Below are 13857 nucleotides of genomic sequence, written 5' to 3' on the forward strand. Positions count from 1 at the left end.
TTTTTGTTTCTCAAAATTTGTCCTAGTATTTGGGTGAATATCATAAAAGCATATAATTGTAAATATTGAAAATGGCATTTTGACTCAGTTTCCTTAAGAAATTGATTTCAGCTTAACGATGGTTACTTACTATCAAGACTGGTCGGTTATTGGTTGAGTTAGTGGAAGCCGTGCTTTTATTGACCTTAAAAGTCTTTGTTTTAATTAATTATTTATTTATATATAAACTAATGAAAGAAAAACATGAAATTGACATGTTTAATTAATGTCATATATTTACATAAAATAAACCAAAAACACATGGTTCATAAGAATTCAAATGCAATTTTTATAACATTACAAAAGTTTTTACTCGACCGAACTACAAATATTGGTTCATAAACTTTAATTTTTACTTAAAAGTAGAAATGATATCGCAAAAAGATTGGCAAAGGAGTTGTCATCTCATATCATAAAATCCATTATAGAGGAAGCACGAAATAATCTAGATGCATGCCCGAAATATCTAAATTATTAGCTTTACATAGAGAAATATTCATTTAATTTACCCTCCAATAATGGATACTAATCAACGATATGATTATGGGTCACATGAATGGTTGGATATAATATATTAATTATAAAGGAAATAGGATGAACAAATATATCAGCATGATCTATGTAAAATAGACAACTTACGTGTATAATGTTTAATTATAAAATAATCATTTGAATTTAGTTTTTAATGCATCCTTTGAATGAGTCAATTAAATACATGAACTTGCGAGAAGATTTTCGATAATTAAATTCAAATGTAATGATATTTTGTATGAATATTATTAAAATAAATAATACAAATTATAATGTTATATAATATAATGTCATGATCATAGCCAGCCAAATGGTTCACATAATAATTGAGAGGAAGAGTTGGGAAATTGTTCTTTAATAAGACCCAGCAGAGCAATTCCACCACCTTTCTCTCTTTTTCAATTTTTTATAAGAAAATAAATAAATAAATAAAAATTGTGAGATTTATAAGAAATGTTTCGTTCCGTTCTTCATTCGATGTGGGACCTCACAATCCATCTCCTTTGTCCTAGCGTCTCCGTTGATACACACCGTCTTCTCTGATATCACTTATAACAGCTCATACCTATTGTTGGTCAATATTGTCTTTTTAAAAATTTATCTTATGGAATTTAAAAAAGAGCGGTAGAATTAAAAGAGGTGAAATAATTTGATTAATAATTTATTTAGGGGTTGGTGTGTGATTCACTATTCATTTGGGTAATTTAATTTAATTTAATAATTCTAATTCCCCCAATCATTCACCTCTCAAGCGTGTATTGTGTGGTTTCTTTCGTACCCTTAAAACTTTTTTTATTTTTTCCTTAAAGCCCCTCAATTATTACTCTCTTGATATGATACCCTCGTCTCTTTCATTATTATTTTATTCCAATTATTTTTATTTTTTAAATTCTTTAGTCATTACCTAATAGTACCTAGAAAGATTAACCTTAGCAATTATTGTATGACACCTAATGTCACATTCTTATGGTATATATTTACGAGAATAGTGAGTTTTACTGTTAAAATTTTAAAAGGGATAATTTAAGAGAGTTCTTGAAATATTTTGAATTCAATTTCGAGTATTCATACACAAAAATATCTTATTCATAAGTTAACGAACAAAAAAAATATCTACAAAATTGATGAAAAGAATTAAAATTTGTGAGAAGTGAGACATTTGCGTATCGAAAGGACCATTTACGGAGCTCAAAGATTAAAAAATTGTGAAATGGGATTAAGATAGAAGTTAGGAGGGAGAATGGGGATTTGCTAGGGTTGCAAGATCTTTGCATCGCGTGTTGAACAAGAAACCATAACTAACCAATATGTTTATGCCAAATTATAACATTAACTCCTAAATTATTGCCTATTTGTCGTCTATTTCCTTTGTTTTTTTTTTATTCATCTCAATAATTGGAATGATTTTTTTTTAAATTTCAATAAACCACGTAATAAATCAAATTAGACAATATTTACTTTTGAGAAACTTTTGACGGTTATAAATGGTATCAGATACAGACAACAAACGATGTGTCAATGAGGATGCTAGCACTCAAAGTGATGGACCGTGAGATTCTATATTAGTTGTAGAGTATAACATAGAACCACATCTTACCATTTATTTATCCCTAAAAAGAGACCAAAGAAAAAAAAAAAAAAATATTGAGATTGAGAAGAGCTATATAGTACACAACGACTTGGAGCACCACAAAGTGTAGAAATAAAGAGGCATTGAGCGAGATAGGGGTGTGTGCAACTGCAAGCAACCACCATGCCCACAAAGTGTTCGAGGAAATGTCTGAACGAAACCAAACAGTTCCAAAGACACATATTTGGAGGAAGGGGCTGGCATATGAGCTGTGCTGTGTTGTTTTGTTCACACTCATCATTTACTTCAGAGATTGTACCATGTGGTCATCCAGAAGCCTCCATCAAATACAAGGTACCTCTCCTTCATACCCACCACAATTCTTTTCATGCACGTGTCAATTTCCTGGAATTGAACTGTCTTGATATACACAAATTTGATTACTATGATTATTCATTCCTGTGATTAGAGGTTATAAAAATTGAAGATTGTGTTTTAGAAATGATTGGTATTTGAATAGTTAAAATATTAGATTGAGATGTGTACGACTCAACCTGTGTATGATTGAGTTGAACACGTCAAGCAAAAATCATTGGTTTTTGCATTCCCCGATTCCCTCGCCCCATAACGTACCCAACCTTCCATGCCTAATTTTTATTTACTTTGATCATCACAGTTCTTCAAAAAATTAAACCCACCTTTTTGGTTCCGTGGCTTACAAAAACTTGGATAAAAAAAGAGGACCCAGATTCATTATTGGCGCATACAGCTGGGTGGGTGGCGCTGGGTGGACGGTGAAGGACCAGAAAGGACAAGGGATGAGTCCAGAAAGTACAAGGAACCCGACTGCGGAGACTGCCCATTATGCCTTTCAATTGTTCTTCATTATTAAAAACTCATTCCTTAGTTCATCTTCAATAAACTACGGCGATCCCTCCTTTCCCTTTGCCTTTATAAACCCCTTTAGCCCTCTCTTTCTCCTCCCCCACTCGCTCCATTCTTCATTCCTCTGTAACAAGCTTCTTCTTGTTCCCTCATTGTTCTATGGTTCTTGCTCTTTAAATCTCAGTTGGTATGTCCAGTTTCTTCTCATGGGGTTCTCTTATTTTGCTTTGATCTCTGATTACGGCTTCGTTTCTGAGTCATTATGAATTTTATATTGTAGCATTTGCTGGAGCCTTCCTGTTTTTGCCTGATTTAATAGTTTCTTCAACTTTTGATTCACCACTCAACGGCTTCTAAAATGGGTCTATGTTGAAATTCTAATTTGATTACATAAAAAAGGTGTGATTTCTTGGCTGGAATCCTTATAGAACCAATGAATGAGATTGCTGTGGACTCAACTTTTTCAGAGACTAAATTCTCCTGCATTCTTGAACAAACCGTTAAAACCTTGTAAACTGAACAGAGCGCATGTTGTTCAAGTTTACTGATATCAGTTTTGACGTTTCTTTGTTGTTCTTGATAGGATTTCTAATCAGGATGGTATTCGAGGACCGGTTCAGGCAGGCTCAGAGACCTAAATATGACTGTCTTCTATTTGGTAAGAATGTCTTAGAACAACCAAATCTTTTCTCATATGATTCTTTCTCTTCTAATGTGTTTGAAACTGCAGATTTAGATGACACTCTATATCCCTTGAGTTCTGGCATTGCAGCTTCATGCCTTCAGAATATCAAAGGTAAGATTACAAAGCATAATATATCAGCCTGGAATTCTTGTTGTGTTGAGATCATCATCAGTTTCTTGATGTTGTTTGTTATTGCCTTGTTTGTAGATTACATGTTTGAAAAACTGGGCATAGAGCAGAGCAAACTCCCTGACCTTTGCAATTTACTGTACAAAAACTATGGAACGACCATGGCAGGTCTCAGGGTATGACTCTTCTCGAACAAATTCCCAGTTTTCTAAATGCTTAAAAGTGTGAAGCTAATGGGGGTTTTTTCTTTAGGCAATTGGCTATGATTTTGATTATGATGAGTACCACAACTTTGTTCATGGAAGACTTCCTTATGATAACATAAAGCCTGATCCTGTTCTAAGGAGTCTTTTGTTGAGCCTTCCTTATAAGAAAGTTGTAAGTATTTGTATGTTCTTTAAGAAAATTATGTACAGGGCTCGAGATTGATCTTGCTGATATTTGTTTTTCTCTCCTTTTTGTATGTGGATAGATCTTTACAAATGCTGACAAGATCCATGCAGTTAAAGTTCTTAAAAAGCTTGGTTTAGAAGACTGTTTCCAAGGGATTATCTGCTTTGAAACCCTGAATTCAACCAATAAGAACTTTGCTTCAGTTGATAAAGATGAACCTGAGTGTTTCGGCTCCGAAATCTTTGACATCGTTGGTCATTTTCGTCAACTCAATCCTGGGGTGGAATTACCAAAAACTCCCATCATTTGTAAACCATCAGAAGCTGCCATTGCAAGAGCTCTCAAAATTGCAGGCCTCAATCCTCAGAGAACTGTAAGAGAAGAGAACCATCTTATTCTTCTCAGCTGGGAAGAACCATTTTATTCTTCCAAAATTTCTTAATTTGTCCCTTTTTCTGTTTTCAGCTGTTCTTTGAAGACAGTGTTCGAAATATACAAGCTGGGAAGCGCGTCGGGCTCGACACCGTCTTGGTAAGGCATTTCGGTATCATGAGGGCAGTTCCTGCTGAAGATTTTTGACATTGTTGGCTAATTTGTTCAACTTTTTTTAAAAACTACAGATTGGCACTTCACAGAGAGTTAAAGGAGCAGATTATGCCTTGGAAAGCATCCACAATCTTAGGGAAGGAATAACTGAGCTTTGGAATGTTGAAATCAAATCAAACAAGGGTTATGCTGGCAAGGTTGCAGTTAAAACTTCGGTGACAGCTTAGAACTATAACATCCATGTTATGTTCTTCAACCCTTCCCCAAATGAGAATGAAATAAAACAAAATAAAAAAAAAAGGGGAAATCTTTGAGTTCCAGTTTTACTAGGCAGATGTGTTGTAACTAATCATTTTGATTATGAGAGTAATGTTCATGTGTAATCCTTTGTCTTTCTACAAAAAACTTTCATAATCAACTCAACGTACCTAATAGATTCACTGAAGATGTTCATGCTACTTTCTAATAATTGAAAAATAGATGTTAATGAAGTTCAATGAAGCGAATTCTATAATCGGTACACAAAACGAAAAGCATATTATGTAAGAATCTTTGTCCAAAATGGGCTGAAATTAAAGAGAAGAAGAGTCTGTTACCAATTTCATTACAGAAAGAAACCAATTTCCAACATTTGGGCTTTTAGGATAATTGGACCATCCGTTTCTGCCCACATAGGTGATGGTTTTAAAATTCATATATATACATTAAGAATTGGATAAAAATGACCAATAAAGAAATTAAAGTACTCTCACTAAAAGCTTTTAGAAAAGCAAATACAATTATGATCAAATTATTTTCTTACTCATTTGAAATCACTTTTGGTTGAGTGGAAGAACCAAATCTATAAATCATTGTTCCAAATAATCACTTAAAAAAAAAAAAAAAAAAGGTCCTAAGAATATGGTGTTGAACACAACTCACTGTGGGAAACACTCGCTCTCTTTATTAAGACCAATCGAGAAGAGAATACAAGACACTCTGTAGAATACTTCTGCTTTTTATTGTTTTTAGATTTCTTGGATGAATAACCTAGGTAGGGTGGGGGTATTTATACTAAGAGTAAACAATCTATATTTAACCAATCTAAATCTAGACCTAACCGATTTGAATCTAGACCTAACAAATTGAATCTTTCTCCTAAAATATCTACATCTCTTTCTCCTAAAATCTCTACTAAAATAAATATACTGGGCTCGTACAATTAGGCTTGACTCTATTGGGCTAGTACAATTATTGGGCTTGACTCTATTGGGCTAGTGATGATATTTCAACACTCCCCCTCAGCACTAGTCCTCATTCGCTGCATCATGTTGAGCTGACAGCGAAAGCTCTCATGTTTGCTAGTATTCAACCCTTTTGTAAACAAGTCTGCCACTTGGTCATCTGTCTTGATCTGCTGCATCTCAATTTCTTCCTTTAGGACCTTCTCTCTAATGAAATGGTAGTGCACCTCCACATGCTTTGTTCTAGCATGAAACACTGGATTTTCTGCAAGGCGAATCGCAGATTGGTTGTCGCAAAGAAGTGATATTGGATAGTCAATTTTCTGGTGCAAATCTTCCATCAAGAGTTTTAGCCATGTACTTTCCTGGGCTGCTCCAGCCGCTGCTCTATACTCTGCTTCTGTAGTTGATAATGATACTGTTGGTTGTCTCTTGCTACACCAAGAAATTGTTCCCGAACCAAACTTGAACACATACCCAGTGGTTGACCTCCGAGTATCGTGGTCTCCTGCATAGTCAGCATCACAGTATCCAACTAGCTTGCAGTCTTTGCTTCTTTTGTACAAAAGACCATAGTCGATTGTACCTTTGATATATCTCAAGATCCGTCGAGCTGCATCCAGATGAGGCTTCTTTGGACTTTGCATGTATCGACTCATAACCCCAACTGCATACGAGATATCAGGTCGAGTTAAAGTTAGGTAGATAAGACTACCTACTAGTTGTCGGTACGTTGTTTCATCGTTCAACTCTTTGCCTTCATGTGCACAAATCTTGGCATTTATCTCCATCGGTGTTGAAACTTGCTTGCACTCTAACATGTTGAACTTCTGAAGCATGTCTCTGGTATACTTTTGTTGGCAGAGAAACAGTCCTTCATCTGTGCGATCAACTTCTAGGCCTAAGAAGTGTTTAAGCTCTCCTAGCTCTTTCATCTGAAAGCGTATTGATAAATTTTCTCTTGTTTGATAAATTTCTCTTTCATCGTCCCCGGTGATAATCAAATCGTCCACGTAGACCAACACAATTGTCAAATTTCCTTCTCTTTCTTTGATGAATAGGCTTGAGTCTGCATGCGCAACTGAATAACCACTTTGGGTAAGAAATTCAGCAATCTTACCATACCAAGCTCTCGGTGCTTGTTTCAGTCCATAAAGAGCTTTTCTAAGCTTGCATACATAATTAGGATTAGCTGCACTCTCAAATCCCTTTGGTTGGTTCATATAAATCTCCCTGTCTAGCTCTCCGTGCAAGAAGGCATTCTTCACATCCATTTGCCACAGTTTCCAATCTTTACTTGCTGCGAGTGCTAGCAGAACTCGTACGGTAGTAATCTTTGCCACTGGACTGAATGTTTCATCATAATCTAGTCCATATTGTTGAGAAAATCCTCGAGCCACGAGTCGAGCCTTGTATCTCTCGATTGATCCATCCGGTCGACGCTTTATTTTATAGACCCACTTGCAAGAGACGGGTTTGATATCTCCTAGTCTTGGCACTAGTTCCCAAGTTTGATTATGCTCCAAGGCTATAATTTCTTCCTCCATCGCTTTCTGCCAAACCGAGTTTTGTGATGCTTCTTCATATGTCTCTGGTTCGTAAACTCTATCTTCTACAATAGCTGCATTTGCATACTTAGGATTTGGCCTTCGGATTCTATTTGATCGCCTAAGTTGTTGATGTGTTGTTTCATTTTTATCAGATTCGCTTGATTGAGTCACCTCCTGCTTGTCAATATCAATGTCGCTTGGACTTTCAGATGCATCGAAATTTGATTGAATTTGTGTAGTTTGCTCCCCCAGCTTCTGTTGTAGAATTTCTTCAATGTTTGAATCTGATAAGACTTTCTTCTCCGAGGACCACCATGTAGATGCTTCATCAAAAACTACATCTCTTGATGTATAGTATTTTCCACTTGTTGGATCACAGCACCTCCATCCTTTTCTTTGATTGTCGTATCCAACAAATACACACTTGACTGCTTTCTTGTCAAACTTGCTACGTAGATGGTCAGGCACAAATACATAGCAAACACAGCCAAATACTCGGAAGTAACTAATTGTAGGTTTCATATCCCATAGTATCTCAAATGGTGAGACGAACCCTAGCTTTGGTTGAGGAAGCTTGTTGATCACATGGGCAGCAGTTCGCATAGCTTCAGCCCAAAATCTTCCTGGAACGTTCTTTGCGTGTAACATGCTTCGACAGGTTTCTGCAAGGTGTCGATTCTTTCTTTCTGCTACACCATTTTGTTGTGGCGTGTTGGCACATGTAAATTGACGTCGTATCCCACACTCGTGTAAATATTGATCGAACTCATCTGACGTGTATTCTCCGCCATTGTCTGAACGTAGACAACGAATCTTCGCTCCTACTTCTCCTTCGACCATCATCTTGAATTCTTGAAACTTTGAGAACGTGTCAGACTTTTCTTTCATAAAGAAAATCCACACATATCTTGAGTAGTCGTCAATAAATGTCACCATATACCGCATTCCGCTGATCGATGCTTGTTTGACTGGGCCGAACAAATCAGAGTGAACTAACTCTAATGGTTTCTTTGCTTTGAAACTTGACTCTTTGTATGGTAATTGATGAGCTTTACCATACTGACATCCAGCGCAGACAACGTCTGTTTTGACTTCCAGTTGTGGTAGACCTTTGAGCATAGATTTCTCCATAATCAGCTTCAACTTATGGTAGCTAATATGTCCCAATCTTGCATGCCATAGATCTGTCGTCTCATTCTTTCGGGTCTTGTCAACATAGGCAGACTCTGCAGATAGAACGTAGACAGACTCCACTCTTCGTCCTTCTATCGTCGGCTTTCCTATTATCTTAACATCTTGATAAACTTTTACATCTTCTGGCCCAAACAAGACATAGCTTCCTGATGTTGTTAGTTGTGACACTGACAACAAGTTCTTCTTTATACCCGGTACATGATAAACATTATGTAGCGACACTGTATCAGACTTATTGCCAGGCATGATTGTCGTATTGCCGATTTGAGCAATTGATAACTGTGTGTTATTTGCTGTACGTACCATACGACTTCCTTTGTACTCTTTCTTGTCTTGCAATTTTCTCTGATCGCCAGTCATGTGATTTGAACATCCTGAATCAACGATCCAGTCATTCTCATAGTTGATATGGTCTTCCATTGTCGCCATGAGTGCTAGCTCGTCTTCTTCTATGGGACATAGTACCTCTGCATCCCATTCATCTTCTATCTTCTTTTTGGATATTGCCACATTGTTTTCAATGGTCTTTTTCCTGGACCAACAATCTCTAGACATATGGCCCTTTTTCCCGCAGTTATAGCAAATACCACCAAATCTCGTTCTTTGAAAACTCTTGTTGTCGTTCTTCTGAGCTCTCTCAGGTTGTGCAATCCCTTGGTGGCTTCTTCTTTTGTCACCATTGTATCCACGTCTGGTAGACGGCCTATTATTGCTCTGACTTTCACTCGTGTAGAGTGCTTCTTCACCCTTCAACGTGAAGCCTCCCATTTGTTTAGCCATGGCTTCTTGGCTGGCTAACAAATTTTCGAACTCTACCAGTGATGGTTGAGTGGGCCATCCTTGTACAGCAGCAATGAAGCTTCGATATTCTGGTCGCAATCCGTGGATTATAATCCTCTTCATTCGAGATTCTACAATGGCGGACTTTGGGTCTAGTTCAGTAATCTCCCGACAGATCGATTTGACCTTGTGGAAGTACTGAGCAATCGTCATATCACGTTGTGAAATTGACAACAACTCATTCTCCAGAAGTTGTAGTCTCGTATCATTCTTCTTTGAGAACAACATCACGAATGTGTCCCATGCTTCTTTCGGTGTCTTGTCATCCCAAATATGTTCTAACATCTCTTCTCCGATGGTGGTCTTCAAGGCAAACATTGCTTTGCCTGCTTTGATTCTCCATTTGCGCAAGGCGTCGTTAGAATCCTCCTCTGGCGGCGTAGTTTCACACCCGCCAACGATCTCCCAAAGATCCTGTCCTTGTAAATAGGACATCATGCATGTTGCCCACGTGTTGTAGTTGTTGTTGTTGAGTTTCTTAATTCCTCCAACGATTTGGAAATCACTCATCGTGTTGGCCATACCTCAGTAATACCAAACAAGTTCTTTTGACACAAGACTTGCAGAGTCACAGACTTCTCACGACACAAAAGAAACTCACTCACCACTAATCTCAAGAAATCGTTTCTGATGTGGAAGATCAGGCAGAGCTGCAACCACAGAGCATACTAAGGATTCCAAGAGATCAGATAACCTACACTAACCTCGCTCTGATACCAAATGTTGAACACAACTCACTGTGGGAAACACTCGCTCTCTTTATTAAGACCAATCGAGAAGAGAATACAAGACACTCTGTAGAATACTTCTGCTTTTTATTGTTTTTAGATTTCTTGGATGAATAACCTAGGTAGGGTGGGGGTATTTATACTAAGAGTAAACAATCTATATTTAACCAATCTAAATCTAGACCTAACCGATTTGAATCTAGACCTAACAAATTGAATCTTTCTCCTAAAATATCTACATCTCTTTCTCCTAAAATCTCTACTAAAATAAATATACTGGGCTCGTACAATTAGGCTTGACTCTATTGGGCTAGTACAATTATTGGGCTTGACTCTATTGGGCTAGTGATGATATTTCAACATATGGCATCAGCTTCTCGTCAGTCACGACTATTTACGGGTCCTCTTCTCCACTCCTTTTGGTAAAGTATATCTCATTATTCAAGAAATTGCATGACATTCGGATCCATGTTCCCCCAAAACTTGGCTCAGGACAGAGGTCCCCACAACAGCAACATTGGGTTTAGTTCAAAGAAAACAGAGCCCTCATTGGTATTCGAGAACGATAATAATTCAGGTCACTTTCTATACTAAGCAATTGTCAATGCCAAAATTTGTGAGAATTATATATAGGTATTCATGGAAACCCTAAACAAAGAACAGTGAAATTATGATGAAGGACAAAAGATTAATAAGTTCCTATATTCATATATACACTACAAAATTCTGGGCATATAGAAGATGAGAGGTTTATAAACTTCTTTTTCTGAAGAACCTCACAACATAAAAGAGAGAAAAAGGCAAAAAAAAAAAAAAAAAAAAAAAAAAAGGTTATGAATTCCTACCCGCAGTTTAGGGCGAACGACATTGTTGACTCTCCAACTGAACCTAAGAAAGATATTTGCCAAAATGCAGATTTATCCATCTGGGGAGGGAAGAAAATACTACAGGGGGCATTGAAGCCTTCCCCAACACTTAGTTTCAAATTTGAAACAGCTCCACAGTTAACCTGTTAGATAATTGAGGCCATAATTAGTTAAAAACGGGTGAGGAAAAAACAACAAAAGAGAGTGAAATGGCGTTAATGTTCATGAATACTAACCCCTTGGTCTTCAAGCAGTCTCTTTTGATTTGAATATAGCTAGTAATCAAGAGACACCTGCAGACGTGATTAACACAGTCTGTCCCATTTTCATGTTTACTCTGCAGCAGGTTTCCATGCAGAAATGGCATATATAATTCGACCTTTCCATCCCTGCAGTATCCATCTACTATCTTCATCAATCAAAAAATCTCTGTGGTAACTTGACCGCACCTTTTCAACTGCTCTCTCAAAAATCTCAGGATAAAATGGCAGTTGCACAAATCCAGCCCTCATGATCCAAAATTGCCACTGCTTGTATGTTTCTGGTCTTTCCACTCTCTCCCATCCCTCACATGCTATAACATTTAAAGCCTCCCTGCCAAAGATCTCTCTCTCCAACAGCATTCTCTCCCAATCCTCACGAGGTACAACAGTTTCAAGCATATCAAAGATAGCAGAAAAGTGAAACAATGCCTCTCGAAATCGGGTAACGAAGAAAGGTGCATTGTATGCCCCGTTGACAACGCCACTGATGAATAAGTTGGGTTTAATTTTGTGTATCAATCTAAAAACAGAACTTCTGGCACTCTCTGTGGCAACACTCTCATCAGACAAATTTTTTGCTCGATACAAACAGTTCACAACGAGGAACTCATCTTGATGGATATTGAGTTCTTCCACAGAAATATTTTCCCATTTTTTTGCTATAGCATTATACTCAAATGGCACGTTGAAACTCTCTGCATAGGCCGCCAAGCGACGACCTGTCTCCTCAACTCTCTCCGCAGGACGAAATCCAGGCTGGGGAAATTCTATTCCAGTAATTCGAAGCTTTGGAGGTCCACCTTCTCTCCATGACAATCTCTGGATTAAAGTAGGCCACTGGAAACCGTAAAGGATACCAAAATCTATGACATGAAGCTTCGTTGCATTCTCTGCAGCAATCATTATAGTCCTGTTTGAAGTAAAATTAGAGATCTTTCTAAATGGGCATGCAGCAAGGTACAAGTGGTAAGCTTTCAATTCATCGGCAGCAGATGTTCTTTTATTAACTAGACCTTTGTAAATCTGGCTACCAGTACCTGCCAAGCGTGCCTCCAGACCATCAGCAAAACAATTAGCCAACCTCTGATTTCCATCCCCAAAAGGAGAAGCATGTTGCCTGATCTTCTTTAGAAGCTCACTGGCATTCCTATGGTCATCAGCTGCAATAGCTTGAGCACAGCTAATTAGAAGAGTTCTCAAATCCACAACCTCCTTTTTCCCACTATGCTTCTTCCGACGACCCCTCCCACCTCTAAACTCTTTTAGTTGCCCATTCTGCAGCATGCTTTTGATTTTAGCATTCTGTAATTCCTGTCGAAATGAAACTAACCGTTCACGCCCCTCCCCTGCACTACAAAGCAACACAATATCAAACATCTTAGATCGCAAGGTTGACTCTGTAAATAGAGCTGCTTGCTTGCGGCATCTCTCTTCTTCCAAATCTCCATCCTCATCATGAGGATTCTTTCTTCCACGTGATTCAAGTGACAAAACACTCTTCTGATCCTTTCTTCCTGCCTTCAAATATATCTCGCTCGTTTCCTCCTCCGGACCCTGAGTTGCTGGCTCATTTACCTCAAAATCAAGACACAAGTTGTTTTCACCAGGTAAAAATTTGCTAGCCTCTTCAAACCCTTTTTGAAACTGCCAAATGGATTGGCTTCTGTTATTAGGCTCAGGGACTAGAATTGTATTATTCGAGAAGTCCACCCACCCATCAGCCCCACTAATAATACTATTCGAGGAGCTATGAGATGATGGAGAAATGATATCATCTAAAGTGCTTCTGATTTGAAATACATCCTCACCCAGAGTTTGAAAAGGGTTATCATCACCATAATAAAAAGTATTACGATAACTATTCAGGCAATTAATACTATCTCCACAAAGTTCTTCATAGAAGCTATCACTGTATTGATTGGCCAGAGATCTATTCGGTTCTGGAGAAGGAGGATACTTTTTTCCAAGGACCTCGTAGAATGATTTCTCAGCAGCTTGAAGATCCAAAGAATCTTGAAGCATGCAAGTCTTGTCCTCCATATCTTCTTCCATGAGAATCTGATTTATGAATCTCAAAACAGCATCAGAGAAATCGTAATCTTCCAGATAATCTTCCTCATGGCTCGCCTCATTAGAAGATGAGGTTCTAATACTGGAACTTGAGGCCATGTTATTCGGTGATGGATCGAGAGGAAAGCAATTAAATTCTTCAAAGTTATGACTCAATACGGTATCCTGAAACATGGGCCTTCCAAGAGCATTCTCTTGTGCTTGAACCGCGAAGGGACGATTACCTATAAGAATTTCATTCGTGGAACCAGCTTGTCGTGTAAAGCGTGGATCCATTGCAAAGCTACGACTAATCTAACAAGAACTCACCCAGTGAATCTCAAAACTCAACCCCCCCCCCCCCCC

At 37.9% G+C, this 13857-nt stretch overlaps 2 protein-coding genes and 1 long non-coding RNA gene across 5 annotated transcripts in view; 1 reads left to right on the forward strand and 2 right to left on the reverse strand.

Annotated features, from left to right (window-relative positions):
* Nucleotides 1–2447: 2447 nt before the first annotated feature.
* Nucleotides 2448–2797, reverse strand: LOC111481438. Its single transcript, XR_002718056.1, has 2 exons — nucleotides 2695–2797; nucleotides 2448–2599 (listed from the first exon to the last, which is right to left on the reverse strand). It is a non-coding gene; the product is annotated as an uncharacterized LOC111481438 (long non-coding RNA).
* Nucleotides 2798–2914: 117 nt separating this feature from the next.
* LOC111481436 (suppressor of disruption of TFIIS-like) lies at nucleotides 2915–5161 on the forward strand. 2 transcript variants are annotated; one of them, XM_023126845.1, is made up of 9 exons: nucleotides 2915–3212; nucleotides 3306–3424; nucleotides 3609–3683; nucleotides 3756–3821; nucleotides 3918–4015; nucleotides 4092–4217; nucleotides 4312–4605; nucleotides 4698–4763; nucleotides 4853–5161. In XM_023126845.1, the coding sequence occupies exons 3-9, from the start codon at nucleotides 3623–3625 to the stop codon at nucleotides 5003–5005; spliced, it is 864 nt and encodes a 287-aa protein (XP_022982613.1). In that variant the 5' UTR covers nucleotides 2915–3212; nucleotides 3306–3424; nucleotides 3609–3622; the 3' UTR covers nucleotides 5006–5161. The 2 variants fall into 2 exon arrangements, with proteins under 2 accessions (XP_022982613.1, XP_022982612.1); XM_023126844.1 differs by lacking the exon at nucleotides 3306–3424 and having other exon boundaries at nucleotides 2918–3212.
* Nucleotides 5162–10949: 5788 nt separating this feature from the next.
* LOC111481434 (scarecrow-like protein 9) overlaps nucleotides 10950–13857 on the reverse strand; it is a 4744-nt gene continuing 1836 nt past the window's right edge. The window contains exons 2-3 of one of the 2 annotated variants that reach the window (XM_023126841.1): nucleotides 11416–13736; nucleotides 10950–11322 (exon numbers count right to left, since the gene is read on the reverse strand). In XM_023126841.1, coding sequence (XP_022982609.1) covers nucleotides 11512–13686 — 2175 coding nt within the window. In that variant the 5' untranslated portion in view covers nucleotides 13687–13736 and the 3' untranslated portion in view covers nucleotides 10950–11322; nucleotides 11416–11511. Of the gene's footprint in view, nucleotides 11323–11415; nucleotides 13852–13857 lie in introns of those variants that run through there. The other variant, XM_023126840.1, reaches the window with a different exon arrangement.

This window comes from Cucurbita maxima, unplaced genomic scaffold (genome assembly GCF_002738345.1).
Source record: "Cucurbita maxima cultivar Rimu unplaced genomic scaffold, Cmax_1.0 Cma_Scf00007, whole genome shotgun sequence".
Classification (NCBI taxonomy): Eukaryota; Viridiplantae; Streptophyta; class Magnoliopsida; order Cucurbitales; family Cucurbitaceae; genus Cucurbita; species Cucurbita maxima.

What these genes read in the sequence shown, in the direction of transcription:
- LOC111481436 (XM_023126845.1), top strand. Translation starts at nt 3,623, where the DNA reads ATGGTATTCGAGGACCGGTTCAGGCAGGCTCAGAGACCTAAATATGAC. An exon ending in ATGCCTTCAGAATATCAAAG is followed by an intron (nt 3,822 to 3,917) that starts GTAAGATTACAA and finishes CCTTGTTTGTAG; the next exon opens with ATTACATGTTTGAAAAACTG. An exon ending in GCCTCAATCCTCAGAGAACT is followed by an intron (nt 4,606 to 4,697) that starts GTAAGAGAAGAG and finishes TTCTGTTTTCAG; the next exon opens with CTGTTCTTTGAAGACAGTGT.